The sequence below is a fragment of the Oncorhynchus kisutch genome, linkage group LG8, assembly GCF_002021735.2.
Source record: "Oncorhynchus kisutch isolate 150728-3 linkage group LG8, Okis_V2, whole genome shotgun sequence".
Lineage (NCBI taxonomy): Eukaryota > Metazoa > Chordata > Actinopteri > Salmoniformes > Salmonidae > Oncorhynchus > Oncorhynchus kisutch.
Window position 1 is genome coordinate 52,568,918 of NC_034181.2, and position 19,114 is coordinate 52,588,031.

General features: G+C 42.6%; 1 protein-coding gene across 1 annotated transcript in view; it reads left to right on the top strand.

The window, feature by feature from the left end:
* LOC109895304 (ALK tyrosine kinase receptor) overlaps positions 1-19,114 on the top strand; it is a 150,935-nt gene that overhangs the window by 13,939 nt on the left and 117,882 nt on the right. The window contains exons 2-3 of the mRNA XM_020488917.2: positions 2,818-2,949; positions 6,103-6,240. Coding sequence (XP_020344506.2) covers positions 2,818-2,949; positions 6,103-6,240 — 270 coding nt within the window. The remainder of the gene's footprint in view (positions 1-2,817; positions 2,950-6,102; positions 6,241-19,114) is intronic.

A 19,114-nucleotide genomic window follows, 5' to 3' on the forward strand; every position in this document is an offset into this window, starting at 1 on the left:
TGTGTTTGAGCAGGGGTGTCAAATTCATTCCATGGAGGGCCTAGTGTCTGTGGGTTTTATTTTGCCTTTCAAATAAGACCTAGACAACCAGGTGAGGGGGGTTATTTACTAATTAGTGACCTTAATTCATCAATCAAGTACAAAGGAGGAGTGAAAACCTGCAGACACTCGGCCTTCCATGGGAGAGTTTGACACATGTGCGTTAGAGGTTTCATGATGGTTATATCTAAACCAAGGTAGATCTTTTTAAGATTGTACTTAAGTTGGGGTCTCAAAATGCTTTGATATGTGGTTGTAAACCTAGCATGAAAGTGAATCCTTGTAGCTGTCTGGTAAATGTAAAAATGTTTGCCTTGGGGTAAGTTGAACCAATGGCCATGGGGAATGGGAAAGGAAAGGGGATAACGAGTCAGTTGCACAAGTGAATGCATTCAACAGAAATGTGTCTTCCGCATTCAATGGTTGAGTCAATTGCAAGTTGAGCAAATTGAAGTATTCTTTCCAGGCGTAAGTTATTATCACTGGGATATGAAGTAAAAACAGGGCCTGTGTTAAGTGTTTAAAAAAGTAGAAAGTTTATGTTTGGTGTTGACTGTTAATTAAAGGATGCAAAATTGTTATTGAGTTGAATTGTGTTTGGGAAATAAAGATAGACATGGTAATATTTCATTCAGTAGAGAAATGTGTAGGCGACTTAACTTACTGTCCTGTCGCTCAACTTAGCCTATATAGTTTGAAACTAATGTTTACATGAATTCTGATCATTTCTAGGGATACAGTATATTTCAGGATGTTGTGTAACAGTCAGAAGTTTGGACAGCTACTCATTCAAGGGTTTTTCTTTATTTTTACTATTTTCTACATTGTAAAATAATAGTGAAGACATCAAAATGATGAAATAACTTATATGGAATCATGTAGTAACCAACATAAATGTTAGACAAGTCTAAATATATTTTATATTTGAGATTCTTCAAAGTAGCCACCCTTTTCCTAGATGACAGCTTTGCACATTCTTAGGATTTTCTCAACCAGCTTCACCTGGAATGCTTTTCCAGCAGTCTTGAAGGATTTACCACATTCTGACCACTTTGTTGGCTTCTTTTCCTTCCCTCTGCGGTCAAACTCGTCCCAAACCATATCAACTGGGTTGAGGTCGGGGTGATTGTGGAGGCCAGGTCATCTGATGCAGCAGTCCATCACTCTCCTTCTTGATCAAATAGCCCTTACACAGCCTGGAGGTGTGTTGGGTCATTGTCCTGTTGAAAAACAAATGACAGTCTGTTGCGGTAGGGGATTTTGCTATAGGTCCGTTAAGGTACCCCCGTCGAGAGTGATACAAGTCGTCTCACTCAAGTTCTTATGTCACCCGGCTAACAGGTCACTCACAGGTCCGCCGGACTGACCTGGTTATGTATCCTGCCCTTTATTCGGAGATTAGCCTTGTGTGATGCCGTTAGGCTGGTTTCGGGATCGTAGATAATATCAATCAGACTTAGAGTACTGCTTGCTTTACTTTCACTTTCCCTTTGTATGCTCTTATATCAAGACTCACGCAATCTATAACTTGGTTACGATTTACATTCTATGTCCGTTATTCTGTTCAAACCATTATATTGTCTTTAGTGCAGAAACTAGACTTATTTCCCTAGATTGGGAGTGCCAGAGGTGTTCTTTCCCCTAGGGTTTTGGGTCTAGTTTGTACTAATTATTCAATGTTTGCAATTCACACAGTTGTATATGTTATTACAGTTTCTTTCTGGTCCTTAATTCACAACATCAAACATCATCAAAACACTTACTACTATTAATGCCTTTTATATGTATTACAACAGGCGGTTAATTACCTTAGCGCAGGTTGACCTGGTTGGTCCCCAAAGAGTATGTTCTTCCACTCACAATTTCTCCAGAGGCTTATCCAATCACTCAGTATCTGTTTCTCCTACTAGCAGTTGTACTATGATTTACAGATGAGTGAAGAGAACGGTTCGAGATCAAGACCCTTTGTAACACCACTGATGCTATTTATCCACTCCGGTTAGGAGGTGGATGTATTCAGCACAAGGAGTGTATTGGGTAGTTGTCTCAGTATGTCTCGTTCAGAAATCAGAAGTCAAGTATGAAAGTTAGATAGGACCTTTTAGGTTGATGATAGTTGATGTATTCCAAGCTGTCTGTCAGTGATAAGTCAAGTAGCACCATCATGCCTTTCCATTGAAAGCATGCTTCTTATATACTCTTTCTTCAGGACCAAGTCAACCCATGCTCTGAATTCTATTTTTAAAGCGGCATATCCTCGCACTGAAGTGCGAGTTGCACTTCTGTGTGAGTTGCACTTCATTGCTAGTTGCTAGTTGCAGTGCTTCGGGTGTCTGTGTCTATGGATCATCTAAACCCAAATCTTCCATCAAGTTCACCCAGGGTGAGGTGTCCTCAAAGCTCTTTTTTGTGCTCTTGCATCAAGACCCACTAAGTGCAAACCAGGTGGGATGGTGTATCGCTGCAGAATGCTGTGGTAGCCTTGTTGGTTAAGTGTGCCTTGAATTCTAAATAAATCACTAACAGTGTCACCAGCAAATCACCCCCACACCATCACACCTCCTCCTCCCTGGTTCACGGTGGGAAGTACACAGGCGGAGATCATCCTTTCACCTACTCTGCGTCTCTCAAAGAAAATGTCTTACCCAACTCTCCCCTACATAATACCAGTTTGGCATACGTGTCCACACCCTAAAGCCTCAATCATGTCATTCTGATGATGATTCATTGCCCTCTGTTGACAGATAGAAACGTATCTCTCTTTTTGCTTCTCTCCAGATCCCTACCCAATCCACAACATCACCCTCCAGGGCCAGTACCACTGTAACCAGGGCCCAGGGGTCCCTCTTGGACAGCTGTGTGACTTCAAGATGGACTGCCCGCTCGGCGACGATGAAGGGAACATGTGCCGTGAGTACAGCCTATCTACTTGTATCCCATGCCTCTGCCATGCTTCACTATTACTTTTCACCCTTGACGTTTCCTGTGGAAGTAAATTTTAGATTCTAGAACACATTTGTTATCTCAAGGCCCAGGAATAGTTGTTCTGCCAAAGTTGGGTTAGAAAGTCCCCTAGCCCTGGATATTTTTGTATGTGTGTGTAGCTGGATGTTTGTGTGCAAGGTCATCAAGTTCGTCGTTAAAATGTGTGTGTGTAGTTTATCATTTATACATATATAATTGCATGTGTGTTGATACACATATCTCCGGAAATGCATTTGAAGTGAATTCCGGAAAAGCATACAGAATGTTAATTTATACTTAAATGACTTACCTTCCATGCACATACATATGAAGCTGAATTAAGAACATGCCCCCACAGTGCACGATTAGCCTCCTGTGTGCCACTTATTAGCATGATGGCTGCTCCCCTGTGCTTATAGATTGACAAACTGGGAGGGCTAGCGAGATAAGAGGCTTTTTCCCTGCTAATGACACTACGTGCGTGCTAATCCAGTAGGTAGTGTACATTTGAATGTGCTGTGTGTTGGAGATGCCCCAGCGAGACAAACTATTTAATGAAAGGGATTCTGAGTATAATTAGTTGATTTAAGCGCCACTTAAAACATGAAATGCATGGAAATCAGTATGTGTAACAACCAGAGGTAGCACAGCCTCATAGTCACTGGAATTCATGATGCCATGGTCTTTCTACAGGGAGTGACTTGAGAGGTGTTCATAACATGATTAGGACGCTCGTTACGCATCCAACACACATCCAATGTTTGCTCACGCTTTGTGGCAAATGCTCTGCTGTATCTTATCTGCGAATAATGCCAGTCAACCTTGTCAAATGTGGCATAGTTATTTGTCCATGGCTACGATAACACTAGTTACATCACTGATCTCATTCATTGGATTGGCTGTATTTGACATGAGAAGTGGGTAAAACCAAAACATGAAAGAGAAAGTAGCAAATTATATTACTCTACTTTTGTAAAAGCAATGGATCACCAGTCCATTCCCTGATGATTGCAACATGATAGTAAGGACATAAAGGCTGATTAAACTGTGTTGGGAACCTAGAGCTCTCCTCTCTGTCTTTCTGTCTCTCGCTCTCTCTCTCTCAATCTGTCAGATCTGAGAGAGAATTACTTCACTTTTTTTATTTTCCATTGAGCACTATTACCAGTGATTCATGTGTTTTTTGTATTTCTCTCCATTTACTCTCCTCACCCTGTCCATGATCTTTTCTCTCACTCTCTTCTTCTTTCCTCCCTCTCTCTGTCACTCACTCCCTCTCTTTCCCATTTCTCCCTCCCTTTCTATCTTTCTCTCTCCTTCCCCCCCATGTCTCTCTGTCCACTCTCATCTCTCTTTTCTCTCTCCCTCCCTCCCCTTCAGTCACTTACAGCTGTGCCCTGCAATTGCGTCATCCTACCCGCCATGGGATATTCGCGACTCTGAGTACCAAAGCACACTGTCTTACCCTTCGGCATAACCTATTCAATATGATCCAGCCATGATTTATCTTTTCCTTTAATCTAATTAAGTACGACAACGCATGTTGCCAAAACTCATTGACTGGAAAAGGGAGAAGAAGAAAAGTAGAATCTAGCTCAGCTCAAGTCAATCATGACAAATATCTGACATTGACATTGAGGATGGAAGAAGGTGGCGTAGGGTGGGGGTGGATGTCCCCCCCAGATTTGCTTTTACACATCTGCCCCGGTTAGAGGATCAAAGTCTCTGCTGGTCAAATTCAATCAATCAAATGTATTTATAAAGCCCTTTTTAAATCAGCAGATGTCACAAAGTGCTATACAGAAACCCAGCATAAAACCCACACATCAAGCAATGCAGATGTAGAAAGGTAGGAACCTAGGAAGAAACCTAGAGGAACCAGGCTCTGAGGGGCGGCCAGCAGGGTCAATCCTTGTCATACAAAGAGAAATAATGAAGAAAAACTATTGATGAAATATATTGGTGCCATTGGACATAAACATTACACAACAAGTTGGAAATCAAAAAGCAAATTCAACAATGTGGTTTGGATGGAATAAGCGGCTAACTGCAAGTATTGTAAAGCAATCACTGGCCTAATCATTTGGTCTATTTTCTCCTCTTAATTTTGCCTACTGTTCTGACTTGGTAGTCCACATGGAGCCTATGACCTGTTTTAGAGTAGTGTAATCATGAAATATTATAAGAGCTTTCATTGTCTGCTTATATGTCCCCTTTATTTATCCTACAGTTCTGACTTGAACTGAATGGCCCATGTTCGCTGCACATTTCAAAAGTGCTAAACAAATAGTTATATTGACTACGTCATCCTAGCTCGCTCATTAATGACGGATTGCCTCTTATCCGCTTGTCGTTCCCTTATGCCATAGTTTGTACATCTCAATTGTCATTTGTTTAAGCAAGTCAGCCATGTCAGCTATATATTTTTTTAAAGGCAGTAAATGAGCCTGAATGAACTGTTTCGCTGCCTGATAAGGCTTTGCTGATAGCCAGATGTACCAGTGGTAAGATGTTGAGACTGCTGCTGGGTCTTTGCTGTTAGGACAGCTTTATGTAGGCCCTAACAGTTTGTGGGCACCATTTGTCACCGTTATAGTGCAATTAAAGTAGTGTTTAGTGTTGTGTAGTGGCTGTGCTGGCATGCATCCCAATTTAATTTTTTGGACCCACCAAGATTTACATGCTAAAATCACCACTGGTTAAGCAGCATGTATCCTTGCTGAGAGAACTTGTCTAATGGTCCTACTAGAAGGCTTGGACAACTACCTGCCCCCTATGAAGTGACTTTTAGGCAGTTAAATACTGTATACAGTACAGACACCCCCATTTGCAGCAGGCTTGACTCCCCTCCCCTTTTTTCTCTTATTTTGATATCTCCGATTTTCTTTCTCCTCCCTCTCTCCGACACCCCAGCCCAGAGGTCTAACTCAGAGGTCTAGCTATCTTCATGTCTTTCAGACTTGTACAAGCAAGTTGTTTGGATGGCTCCCCACTCTCTTGCTCTCTCGCTCTTTCTCTCTTAGGTCAATTTATCTGCAGTTACAGCTCGTTTGAGGCTACTCACTCTCTTCTCTCTCTACCGCTATCTCTCAATTTCAGGTCAGTTTCTCAATGGCAGCTATTGCTCCTTCGAGGACGGTGAGTGCGGATGGCAGCCAATTGCAGCCAAGGGATCCTCCTGGAGGCGTGTTCGCACCATTCCAAAGAAGGTGCGGCCTAGCTGTCCATCATCCTCAGGTGAATCATCAGTGCTTTTTAAAGACATGTCACTTAAATATATATACAGTGGGGCAAAAAAAGTATTTAGTCAGCCACCAATTGTGCAAGTTCTCCCACTTAAAAAGATGAGAGGCCTGTAATTTTCATCATAGATACACTTCAACTATGACAGACAAAATGAGAAAAAAATATCCAGAAAATCACATTGTAGGATTTTTTATGAATTTATTTGCAAATTATGGTGGAAAATAAGTATTTGGTCAATAACAAAAGTTTATCTCAATACTTTGTTATATACCTTATATACCTTTGTTGGCAATGACAGAGGTCAAATATTTTCTGTATGTCTTCACAAGGTTTTCACACACTGTTGCTGGTATTTTGGCCCATTCCTCCATGCAGATCTCCTCTAGAGCAGTGATGTTTTGGGGCTGTTGCAGGGCATCACAGACTTTCAACTCCCTATATTTTCTATGAGGTTGAGATCTGGAGACTGGCTAGGCCACTCCAGGACCTTGAAATGCTTCTTATGAAGCCACTCCTTCGTTGCCTGGGCGGTGTGCTTGGGATCATTGTCATGCTGAAAGACCCAATCACGTTTCATCTTCAATGCCCTTGCTGATGGAAGGTGGTTTTCACTCAAAATCTCATGATACATGGCCCCATTCATTCTTTCCTTTACACGGATCAGTCGTCCTGGTCCCTTTGCAGAAAAACAGCCCCAAAGCATGATGTTTCCAACCCCATGCTTCACAGTAGGTATGGTGTTCTTTGGATGCAACTCAGCATTCTTTGCCCTCCAAACACAACGAGTTGAGTTTTTACCAAAAAGTTATATTTTGGTTTAATCTGACCATATGACATTCTCCCAATCTTCTTCTGGATCATCCAAAATGCTCTCTAGCAAACTTCAGACGGGCCTGGACATGTACCTCTTAGTAGTTAGGGTGCATTTTTTCAACTTTTTGATAAAAAGCGTGCAAAATTTCAACGTCCTGCTACTCATGCCAGGAATATAGTATATGCATATGATTAGTATGTGTGGATAGAAAACACTCTGACTTTCATAAAACTGGTTAAATCATGTCTGTGACTATAACAGCACTTGTGTAGCAGGCAAAACCCCAAGGAAAAACTGTTAAAAAAAAAGAAATCCCTCCGCCAGTTCCCTGTATTGTCTATGGCAAGGGAAATTAGATAGCGCCCAGTTTACAGTTCCTACAGCTTCCACACGATGTCGCCAGTCTTGGGAATTGGGTTGAAGTTCATCTTTGGTGAAATGAAGAATAGGCACTTCCTGTCAGAGGTTACACGGTGGAAAGTTATGAAAGAGAGAAAATCGTCCATGATTTCTTGACTTGCTGCTATTCAATACAGATCGCTCCATCATCAATTTGATCGATTATTAACGTTTACGATTACAAAAGTAGTTTGAAGTATTTTGGCAAACTTTATAGGCAACTTTTTTAATAAAAAAAAAACGACGTTGCGTTTTGGAAAGCTGTTTTTTTCTGGATCAGACGGGCTTTATAAATGGACACTTTGGGTATACATGGACGGAATTAATCGAAAAAAAGAACCAATTGTGATATTTATGGGACATATTGGAGTGCCAACAAAGAAGTTCGTCAAAGGTAATGCATGTTTTATATTTTATTTCTGCGTTTTGTGTAGCGCCGGCTACGCAAATTCTTTTGTTTACTTCTCCTTCAGGTATTTCGGGGGGTGCATGCTATCAGATAATAACTTCTCATGCTTTCGCCGAAAAGCATTTTTTAAATCTGACATGTTGGCTCGATTCACAACGAGTGTAGCTTTAATTGAGTACCCTGCATGTGTGATTTAATGAAAGTTTGAGTTTTATCGAGTACTATTTGGATTTGGCGCTACGCATTACCCCAGGCTACTGGCTAGGTGAGACGCTGGCGTCTCAGTGGCCTTAAGAGGCAGCGGGACACATCTGGCACTGCAGGATTTTAATCCCTGGCGGCTTAGTGTGTTACTGATGGTAGGCTTTGTTACTTTGGTCCCAGCTCTCTGCAGGTCATTCACTAGGTCCCCCCGTGTGGTTCTGGGATTTTTGCTCACCGTTGTGACCATTTTGAACCCACGGGGTGAGATCTTGCGTGGAGCCCCAGATCGAGGAAGATTATCAGTGGTCTTGTATGTCTTCCATTTCCTAACAATTGCTCTTTGGTTTGATTTCTTCAAACCAAGCTGCTTACCTATTGCAGATTCAGTCTTCCCAGCCTGGTGCAGGTCTACAATTTTGTTTCTGGTGTCCTTTGACAGCTCTTTGGTCTTGGCCATAGTGGAATTTGGAGTGTGACTGTTTGAGGTTGTGGACAGGTGTCTTTTTATACTGATAACAAGTTCAAACAGGTGCCATTAATACAGGTAACGAGTGGAGGATAGAGGAGCCTCTTAAAGAAGAAGTTACAGGTCTGTGAGAGCCAGAAATCTTGCTTGTTTGTAGGTGACCAAATACTTATTTTCCACCATAATTTGCAAATAAATTCATTAAAAGTCCTACAATGTGATTTTCTGGATTTTTTTCTCATTTTGTCTGTCATAGTTGAAGTGTACCTATGATGGAAATTACAGGCCTCTCTCATATTTTTAAGTGGGAGAACTTGCACAATTGGTGGCTGACTAAATACTTTTTTTGCCCCACTGTATGTGTATGTGTGTGTGTATATATATGTATATATATGTATGTATGTATATATATATATATATATATATATATATATATGTATGTATGTATGTATATATATATATATATGTATGTATGTATATATGTATGTATATATATGTATGTATATATGTATGTATATATATATAGTTGAAGTCTGAAGTTTGCATACACCTTAGCCTAATACTGTAACGGTTTTGACTTGAGGTTATTATTTATAGGGGTGCCAGGTAGGTTGTGCCTACCAGAGAAAACATTGGTTTCTCCTTTTAGTTTGGGTGGGAATGAGTCCCATCTGGTCCGTCAAGTCTACACCAATACAAAGGACTTATGTAAAAGTCAGGATGGAAATAAACTTTTCATAAACCCTTAAAACATTGGAAAGAACTTCAAAAACAACTATATTCTTTTGCATGGGTTGTATTAGCAACAACAATGATTACACACACACATATATAATAATATCACAATGAGTTCTGGTTCCTCCAGAAATGTCCTGTACCTCGGGCCTAAAAAGAGTCCAGCCCGGTAAAGGAGTTCAGTGAACTCAAGTGACTTTTGTCACGCAATGTTTGTCCGTTCAATCAGTGTAGCGTAAACCCAGTATTAAACATACCATCAATATAACAATTATTTTACCACAGAACTTTAAAGCGTATCAACTCTTACTAAGTCCTCAACTACAACTAACTACATAAATCATCACAGTATACCTCACATCAAAACAAATGAAATACCGTATACAAAAAGGTTGTAGTCAGTCAGACAATCCAATCCGCCAATAGATCTCCAGCAGAGAAAGGCCATGAAGAACGGAGAGGTGTAGTCCATGGACGCAAAGAGTGGATCCGATCCTGGGTAAACTCTCTTAGGCTACAAAACACACGTTTAACGGCAACAAAACAAACGGAATAGAGAAGCTTCGGAACTGAGGGTTGAACACATCCTCATTCACGTCTCCATCACAACCCTCCTTTTGCAGCTGATGATGGCTATTTAATTGGGAATTAAAGGGAAAGCGCCCTATTGGAAGGAGCTGCACTGAGACGGTTCAGAATAATTCAGGGCCGTCACACACCCCCTCCCCTGGAAAAAGCCGACCATTGCCCTGGAAGGCACATCTTGGTCGGGGAAACCGAGAAAGGTCTCATCGCTTTCCTCTACAAAAATATTCATGACTTTTTGGAGCTCACGCTCCTCAGCTGAGTGGTCACAGGCCTTAAGGTGTGAGACTTCTGGGTCTGGGAATCCGAGAAAAGTCTTCTCACTTTCCTCTTCAAAGATATCCAGGACCTTGCCGGCGCTCAATCGCCTCCAATTCCTCAGCCGAGGGGTAACAGGCCTTAAGGCGTGAGACATGGACAACGCGCATATCTTCTCCTGTGTCCTCTTTCACCACTCGGTAGTTCAAAGGGCCCATCTGCTCCACAATCCTATATGGTCCTTGCCATTTAGGAGCGAGCTTGGCCGAGAAGAATTGTTCAGCTTTCGAGTAAGGATGAGAGCGAAGCCACACCCGATCACGAAGCTGGAACTGCATGTCTCGTCTGTTCTTATCATAATTTCTCTTTTGCTTGAGTCGAGCCTGGATCATGTTCTTTGAGACAAGAGCTCTCAAGTCATGGAGATAGACTACCTGGTCATAGCAAGCAGCGTCTGAAGTAAACTCCTGGGGCTGTAGCACCATATCCAAGGGTCCTCGGAGAGGACGACTTAGGTTCAGCTCTGCAGGTGTGGCTCCAGTGGACTCTTGCACAGCAGAATTCAGGGCAAATCGAAACTCGTGAAGGTGCTTGTCCCAGTGTTTGTGCTGGGTCCCTACATAGGAAGCAATCATTGTCTTCAAGGTTCGATTTACTCTCTCAGTGAGATTGGTCTGTGGGTGATAGGCCGTGGTCAACTTCTGTCTCAGGTTCCATCTTTGGCAGGTCTCCTCAAAGAGATCAGAGACAAATTGGGAACCTCGATCAGACAGGATGTAATCAGGCACGCCCCAGCGAGTCAGGATCTCTTTCGTAAGGATGTTAGAGACGGTCCTTGCTGTGGCCTGACACAGGGAAAAGAGCTCCACCCACTTTGAATAATAATCAACAAAAACAAGCATGTACACATTCTGATTGGAGCTTCTAGGAAATGGACCCATCAAATCCACTCCTAACATTTCGGGTAACCACCGTTTGCTGCAACTTGCCAGCAGGCTTTCTACCTTCTGGTTTGTACATTTGACAAACCTGACAATTTCGGATGTGTGACTTCACATCCATGCTCAGATGTGGCCAGTACAGTAACGCTTGCAACCGCTTGTAGGTTTTGAACCTGCCCAAATGACCAGCTAATGGGTCTTCATGGAAATGTTGAAGCAGTTGAAGGCGTAGAGTTTCAGGTATGTACATTTGGTAGAGTGTTCTGTGAGGTAGTTGTACAACACGGTAGACTTTGTCTTCAATGATGGTCAGCTTTGTGGTAGGACTGACCATCTTTTCTCCATCTTCCAGGATAGTCTGGTACAAAGCCTGTACTTCTGGATCATCCTGTTGGGCTTTCCATATGGCCTCATCAGAGATGGGAAAGTCCGTTTTGGGCGAGTCTCGACTGCTTGACAGGACAGTAGCACATGTAAGAGGAGGGCCACCGTTATCACAAGCAGGAGCTCTGGATAAGGCATCTGGAACAGTGTTGTATTTCCTTTCCTGTATTCTACTGCAAAGGTGAACTCTTGCAACCGTAGAGCCCATCTTATGAGTCTGGTGCTTGGTTTGTTGGTCTTGAACACCCACACAAGGGAGGAATGGTCAGTGACCACAGTGAAGTGTCTACCCTCCAGGTAGTACCTCCACTTTTCCAAAGCCCAGACAACTGCAAGGCACTCTTGCTCGGTTGTGGAGTAGTTCCGTTCAGCTCCATTCAATGTCCGACTGGCGAACGCTAGCACTTCTTCAGTGCCAAGTCCAGTCTGTTGGACTAGGACAGCACCAAGTCCAACATCACTTGCATCAGTGTAAACAACAAAAGGGTAATCAAAGTTGGGATGACCTAAAATGGGAGGTGTGACGAGGTGTCGTTTCAGGGTTTGGCACTCTGCCTGTCTGGCACTCTGCCGTCCATAGGAATTTCGCTCCTTTTCGCGTTGAGGGGTTCTGCCACCTGGGAGAAGTTCGATACAAACTGATGGTACCATCCAGCCATCCCAAGGAACCGTTGAAGGGCCTTGAGTGTGGTTGGCACATGGAAGTCTTGTACAGCCTTTTTCTTTTCAGGATCCACATGAATGCCGTCAAAAGACACAATATGCCCAAGGAACTTCAGGGAGGTTTGGCAGAAGTTGCTCTTCTTCATATTCAAGGTCAGACCAGCTTCTCTTAGCTTGTCCAACACTGCTTGAAGATCTTGAAAGTGTCTTTCTCTGTTCTGAGAGTAGATAATTATATCGTCCAGGTAGACGAAACAGATCTTCCCTTTGAGCTCACCTAACGCAATCTCCATGAGTCTTTGGAAAGTGGCAGGGGCATTCTTTAATCCAAAGGGCATCACCTTAAAGGAAAACAAGCCCTCAGCACAGACAAAAGCAGTCTTGTCCTTGCTTTCCTGGTCCATCTCAACCTGCCAATAACCACTATTGAGGTCAAGGGTAGTGAACACAACAGCGCCAGACAATGACTCTAGGATCTCGTGGATGGTAGGAAGAGGATAGGCATCAGTCTGGGAAACATTGTTCGTCTTCCTATAGTCCACACAAAATCTAAGACCACCAGTCTTTTTTGGGATGAGGACAACAGGAGCAGCCCAGGGAGAGGAGGAACGTTCTATTATATCTTGTGTTAACATATCATTAATGAGTCCCTTTTGGATGATTAGCTTCGCTGGGGACAAACGATATGGCTTTTGCTTGATCGGCATTTCCTGTGTAAGGAATATTTTGTGCTTCAGGAGCCCAGTGCGTCCCAGCTTTGAAGTACATACATCAGCATTATTCTGCAGCTGTTCCAACAGCCTTAACTCCTCTGGCTGCTCCAGCTGAGCTCTTCTCACAGCCTGTAAACGGAGATCGTCAGAAGGATTATCAAGGGTTAGTGGTACCGGAGCAACGGCAGAGAAGAGTGCCACATTTGAACCCCAATCATGTAACTTTGTAGCTTCTGATTGGTGCGGTATTAACTGAAAGGAAGGGGATGTCGATGGGGGGGCGTAGGCAGTGACTCTTGGGGTTTCAGCTCTGGTTAAAGCACCCAGAGAAGAATGGTCATTCCTGCGAAGAGAGTTAGGTGTGTTGGCCTGTTGTGATTTGTGGTTTCTGGAAGGGTTTACTTGATACGGTCTTGGACATGTAGCTGAAGAATGTCCCTTTTGGCTACATCTCCAACAGAACATGAGAGGGGTCTTGACTGGAGACTCTGGCTGTTGTTGATGGTCTGTCTTGGGTAACTGTTTGGGTGTCTGTTTCTTTCTCTGGTCATATTGCTGTTGACATTCTCTGTCCTTCTCAAACTGCTGTCCCAAGCGAACCAGTACATCGACAGTGGTGACTCGTTCTCGGAGTTGACTGGCTAGTAGTGGGTTGATGTTCTTCAAGATCAATTTAATGACCTCTTCCTCCTCAATGCCAGGTTTCCACCTTCTGCACAGGGAGTGGTAACCGTATGCAAAGTCACGGATACTCTCTTTCTCTCTTTGTACTTAATTTCTGACTCTGTCTGCCAATTCATCTGTGTAGTCCTCAGACAGAAATGCAGAGGAAAACTTGGCCTCAAAGTCAGCCCAGGAGGTAGTGGTGAGACGTGCCACATCCCACCAGTCTCGAGCTGTCCCATGCAACACATTCCTCAATGTGGCAAGGAGTTCTTCGTCAGCCAGGGGATTGAGGGCAAGAAAGTCACGACATCTTTCTAGATACATTAGCGGATCAGGACTGTCATCTTTTTTCCCAGGGTGGGAAATTGCAATTTAATGGGCATCGCCCCCACATGACGTCTACTCAAATCGCCATGAACAAATGAGCTAGGAGGGATTGAGGAAGTAGAGGGGGAGGGAGTTATCGGACAATGAAAATGAACACCAGGATGCATGGTGGATTGCACCCTGCAAGGGGTGGCTGCAGCATGGCCTTGTCTTGGCTGTTCAGAGGTGCCAGCTTGGCCCTCAGTGGTCTGAACAGAAGTGGACACCAGAGAAACTCTGTGTAAGGAGTTGTGCCTAATGGAGGCCATGTCCACAGACACGTCATCCAACATTTTAACACAATTAGAGAGTTCTGTCTGCAAGTGGCCTACAGTGTTAACCATGGGAGAAAAAACGGAATTAATGTCCTTGAGGACCTCAGTGTGGTGATGTTACAGGCGCCATTGGAGAGTGGCAGTGAGTTGGTTTCGTTGGTAGTCAAACTGCCTGTCCATGGCACCAGTAATTTCCCGTCTTCCACTCTCACTGAGCTCTGTCAGCGTGTGGGTTAGAGTGCTCAGTGAGTTTCTGAATTCCAAGGCACTCTGTGGTTGCTCTTCCCTCAGACATTTGAAATTATGGTGGATAAGAGTTTGGAGATGTTGTTGAGTCTGACGAATATCAAGGATGTCACCTTGAAGTTGTAGGACTACAACCTCTGGAGATAAACCAGACAATGTAGGAAGGTTGGGTGTCAGAGGGAGGGATAGCTCAGTACTTCCACACAGATCCATGTCAATAAGTGAGTAACTGGTTAGACCTCCTGTGGCCTGTAGTCCAGACCGAGCATTCAGATTCCTAGGGCTCTGGCCCAAATCAACTCCATTATCTCCATTCACATTATGATTTGTATTGTCAGCTTGGTCAGAATGGCCCTGTGTATACCCATTGACAGGTATGACATGGATGAGCACATTATCTTGGGGTGAATCCATTGTTTTAATTCCACACAAAATATTTGCTTTGGTTAGTTCTCAATGTTGAGCGGTCCCATCTGGGGTGCCATTTTTTATGTAACGGTTTTGACTTGAGGTTATTATTTATAGGGGTGCCAGGTAGGTTGTGCCTACCAGAGAAAACATTGGTTTCTCCTTTTAGTTTGGGTGGGAATGAGTCCCATCTGGTCCGTCAAGTCTACACCAATACAAAGGATTTATGTAAAAGTCAGGATGGAAATAAACTTTTCATAAACCCTTAAAATATTGGAAAGAACTTCAAAAACAACAATATTCTTTTGCGTGGGTTGTATTAGCAACAACAATGATTACACACACACACATATATATAATAATATCACAATGAGTTCTGGTTCCTCCAGAAATGTCCTGTACCTCGGGCCTAAAAAGAGTCCAGCCCGGTAAAGGAGTTCAGTGAACTCAAGTGACTTTTGTCACGCAATGTTTGTCCGTTCATTCAGTGTAGCGTAAACCCAGTATTAAACATACCATCAATATAACAATTATTTTACCACAGAACTTTAAAGCGTATCAACTCTTACTAAGTCCTCAACTACAACTAACTACATAAATCATCACAGTATACCTCACATCAAAACAAATGAGATACCGTATACAAAAAGGTTGTAGTCAGTCAGACAATCCAATCCGCCAATAGATCTCCAGCAGAGAAAGGCCACGAAGAACGGAGAGGTGTAGTCCATGGACGCAAAGAGTGGATCCGATCCTGGGTAAACTCTCTTAGGCTACAAAACACACGTTTAACGGCAACAAAACAAACGGAATAGAGAAGCTTCGGAACTGAGGGTTGAACACATCCTCATTCATGTCTCCATCACAACCCTCCTTTTGCAGCTGATGATGGCTATTTAATTGGGAATTAAAGGGAAAGCGCCCTATTGGAAGGAGCTGCACTGAGACGGTTCAGAATAATTCAGGGCCATCACAATACGTTTAAACTCCGTTTTTCACAATTCCTGACATTTAATCCTAGTAAATATTCCCTGTTTTAGGTCACTTTATTTTAAGAATGTGAAATGTCAGAATAATAGTGATAATAATGATTTGTTTCAGCTTTTATTTTTATTTTGTTTCAGCTTTTATTTCTTTCATGACATTCCCAGTGGGTCAGAAGATTACATACACTCAATTAATTGTTTAACTCGAGTCAAATGTTTCAAGTAGCCTCCCACAAGCTTCCCACAATTGTTTGGCTGAATTTGGGCCCATTCCTTCTGACAGAGCTCGTGTAACTGAGTCAGGTTTGTAGGCCTCCTTGCTTGCTTTTTCAGTTCTGCTCACAAATTTTGTGATGGGCTTTGTGATGGCCACTCCAATACCTTGAATCTGTTGTCCTTAAGCCACAACTTTGACACAACTTTTGAAGTATGCTTGGGGTCATTGTCCATTTGGAAGACCCATTTGCGACCAAGCATTAACTTCCTGACTGATGCCTTGCGATGTTGCATCAATAATATCCACATAATTTTCCTACCTCATGAAGCTATCTATTTTGTGAAGTGCACCGGTCCGTCCTGCAGCAAAGCACCCCCACAACATGATGCTGCCACCCCCGTGCTTCACGGTTGGGATGGTGTACTTCGGCTTGCAAGCAACCCCCTTTTTCCTTCGAACATAACGATTGTCATTATGGCCAAACAGTAATTGTTTTGTTTCATCAGACCAAAGGACATTTCTCCAAAAAGTACAATATTTGTCTCCATGTGCAGTTGCAAACTGTAATCTGGCTTTTTTATGGTGGTTTTGGAGCAGTGGCTTCTTCCTTGCTGAGTGGGCTTTCAGGTTATGTCAATATAGGACTAGTTTTACTGTGGATATAGATACTTTTGTACTGTTTCCTCCAGCATCTTCACAAGGTCCTTTGCCGTTGTTCTGGGATTGATTTGCACTTTTCACACCAAAGTACATTCATCTCTAGGAGACAGAACGCATCTCCTTCCTGAGCGGTATGATGGCTGCGTGGTCCCACGGTGTTTATACTTGTGTACTATTGTTTGTACAGATGAACGTGGTATCTTCAGGCATTTGGAAATTGCTCCCAAGGATGAACCAGACGTGTGGAGATCTACAATTTCTTTCTGAGGTCTTGACTGATTTCTTTTGATTTTTCCCATGATGTTAAGCAAAGAAGCACTGAGTTTGAAGGTAGGCCTTTAAATACATTCACAGGTACACCTCCAATTGACTCAAATGATGGCAATTAGCCTATCAGAAGCTTCTAAAACCATGACATCATTTACTGGAGTTTTCTAAGCTGTTTAAAGGCATAGTCAACTTAGTGTATGTCAATTTCGGACCCAATGGAATTGTAATACAGTGAATAATCTGCCTGTAAACAATTGTTGGAAATAATACTTGTGTCATGCACAAAGTAGATGTCCTAACCGACTTGCCAAAACTATAGCTTAACAATACATTTGTGGAGTTGTTGAAAAATGAGTTTTAATGACTCCAACCTATGTGTATGTGAACTTCCGACTTCAACTATATATATATATATATATATATATATATATATATATATATATATATATATATATATATATATATATATATACAGTGGGGAGAACAAGTATGTGATAAACTGCCGATTTTGAAGGTTTTCCTACTTACAAAGCATGTAGAGGTCTGTCATATTTATCATAGGTACACTTCGACTGTGAGAGACGGAATCTAAAACAAAAATTCAGAAAGTCACATTGTATGATTTTTAAGTAATTAATTTGCATTTTATTGATCTCAATCCCATTGATCACATCTGGGAGCTGTTGGATCGGAGTGTGAGGGATAGGGCCATTCCCTGCCAGAAATGTCCGGGAATTTGCAGGTGCCTTGGTGGAAGAGTGGGGTAACATCTCACAGCAAGAACTGGCAAATTGGGTGCAGTCCATGAGGAGATGTACTGCAGTACTTAATGCAGCTGGTGGCCACCAGATACTGATTGTTACTTTTGATTTTGACCCCCCCCTTTGTTCAGGGACACATTAATCCATTTCTGTTAGTCACATGTCTGTGGAACTTGTTCAGTTTATGTTTCAGTTGTTGAATCTTGTTATGTTCATACAAATATTAACACATTTTAAGTTTGCTGAAAATAAATGCTGTTGACAGTGAGGACGTTTCTTTTTTTGCTGAGTTTATCAATTATATGGGCCATGTCCACCAACCCTAGCTATCCCAAATCACTCTGTTACCCTTCAAGGGGGTAACTTCCTGGCATGCTTCCCAGCCGAAACAGTTTGGTAGACTCTAAAATGTAATTATAGATGCCATTTGATTGAAGTTACCGCTTTCTTGCTAAACCTGTGGCGCAATGACAACATTCTGTGACGTTTTAGACTTTGGTGTTTTTTTCGGCTGTTCGGGCACACATTATTCTGGAGGCAAGCCGAAGTTCGGAGCCTAAGTTTACGCCCCTTTGTCAGTGATTGGTCAACAGTACGGAAATTTCAATTAAATCTTTATTGACGTTCAATGAGAGACGACTCATTTTCATGCAATTTTTTTGATAGAAAAATCCTGCACCAAATGTCTTAAATGTGAAATTGTGCGACTAAGAACTCTTCAGTAAAAATGTATGACCGACTACTTAAGTAATCTTCCATTAATGTGTATACTGGCTATGGAGTCTCAAAATGGACAAACTGTACTATTGTCGCTTTTTTCTTATTTTCCAAGCGAAGTTCTTTTAAGTGAGTATGCGAGCACACTCGTTCGGTTCGGCTAAGGGCCAGCCAAAATGAAAGCATGCTGAAGCCTGTACTTGTGTACAGACCCTGTATCTTAATTTGACCCAGTTTCTCACAGCAGGAAAATAATCCTGCAGCAACAGGACATTTTTTATTATTATGTGGACTATAAATGAGGCGTCTCTATAGACCCGGGTTTGATCCCAGGCAGTGTCACAGCCGGCCGTGACCGGGAGACTCATGAGGTGGCACACAATTGGCCCAGCGTTGTCCAGGTTAGGGGAGGGTTTGGCCGACCGGGATTTCCTTGTCTCATCGCGCTCTAGCGACTCTTTGTAGCAGGCCGGGCACCTGCAAGCTGACACATTGTTACTGGCTTCCGGGTTAAGCAAGCAGTGTGTCAAGAAGCAGTGTGGCTTGGCAGGGTCGTATTTCAGAAGATCCTTGGCTCTCGATGTTCGCCTTTCCGAAGTTCTTTGGGGAGTTGCAGCGATGGGACAAGACTGTAACTACCAATTGGGGAGAAACAGGGTTTAAAGTAAAAAATGAAAAAATATGCCCAACATGTTTCTTAGAAGCTTGTACAATCTTCTGTT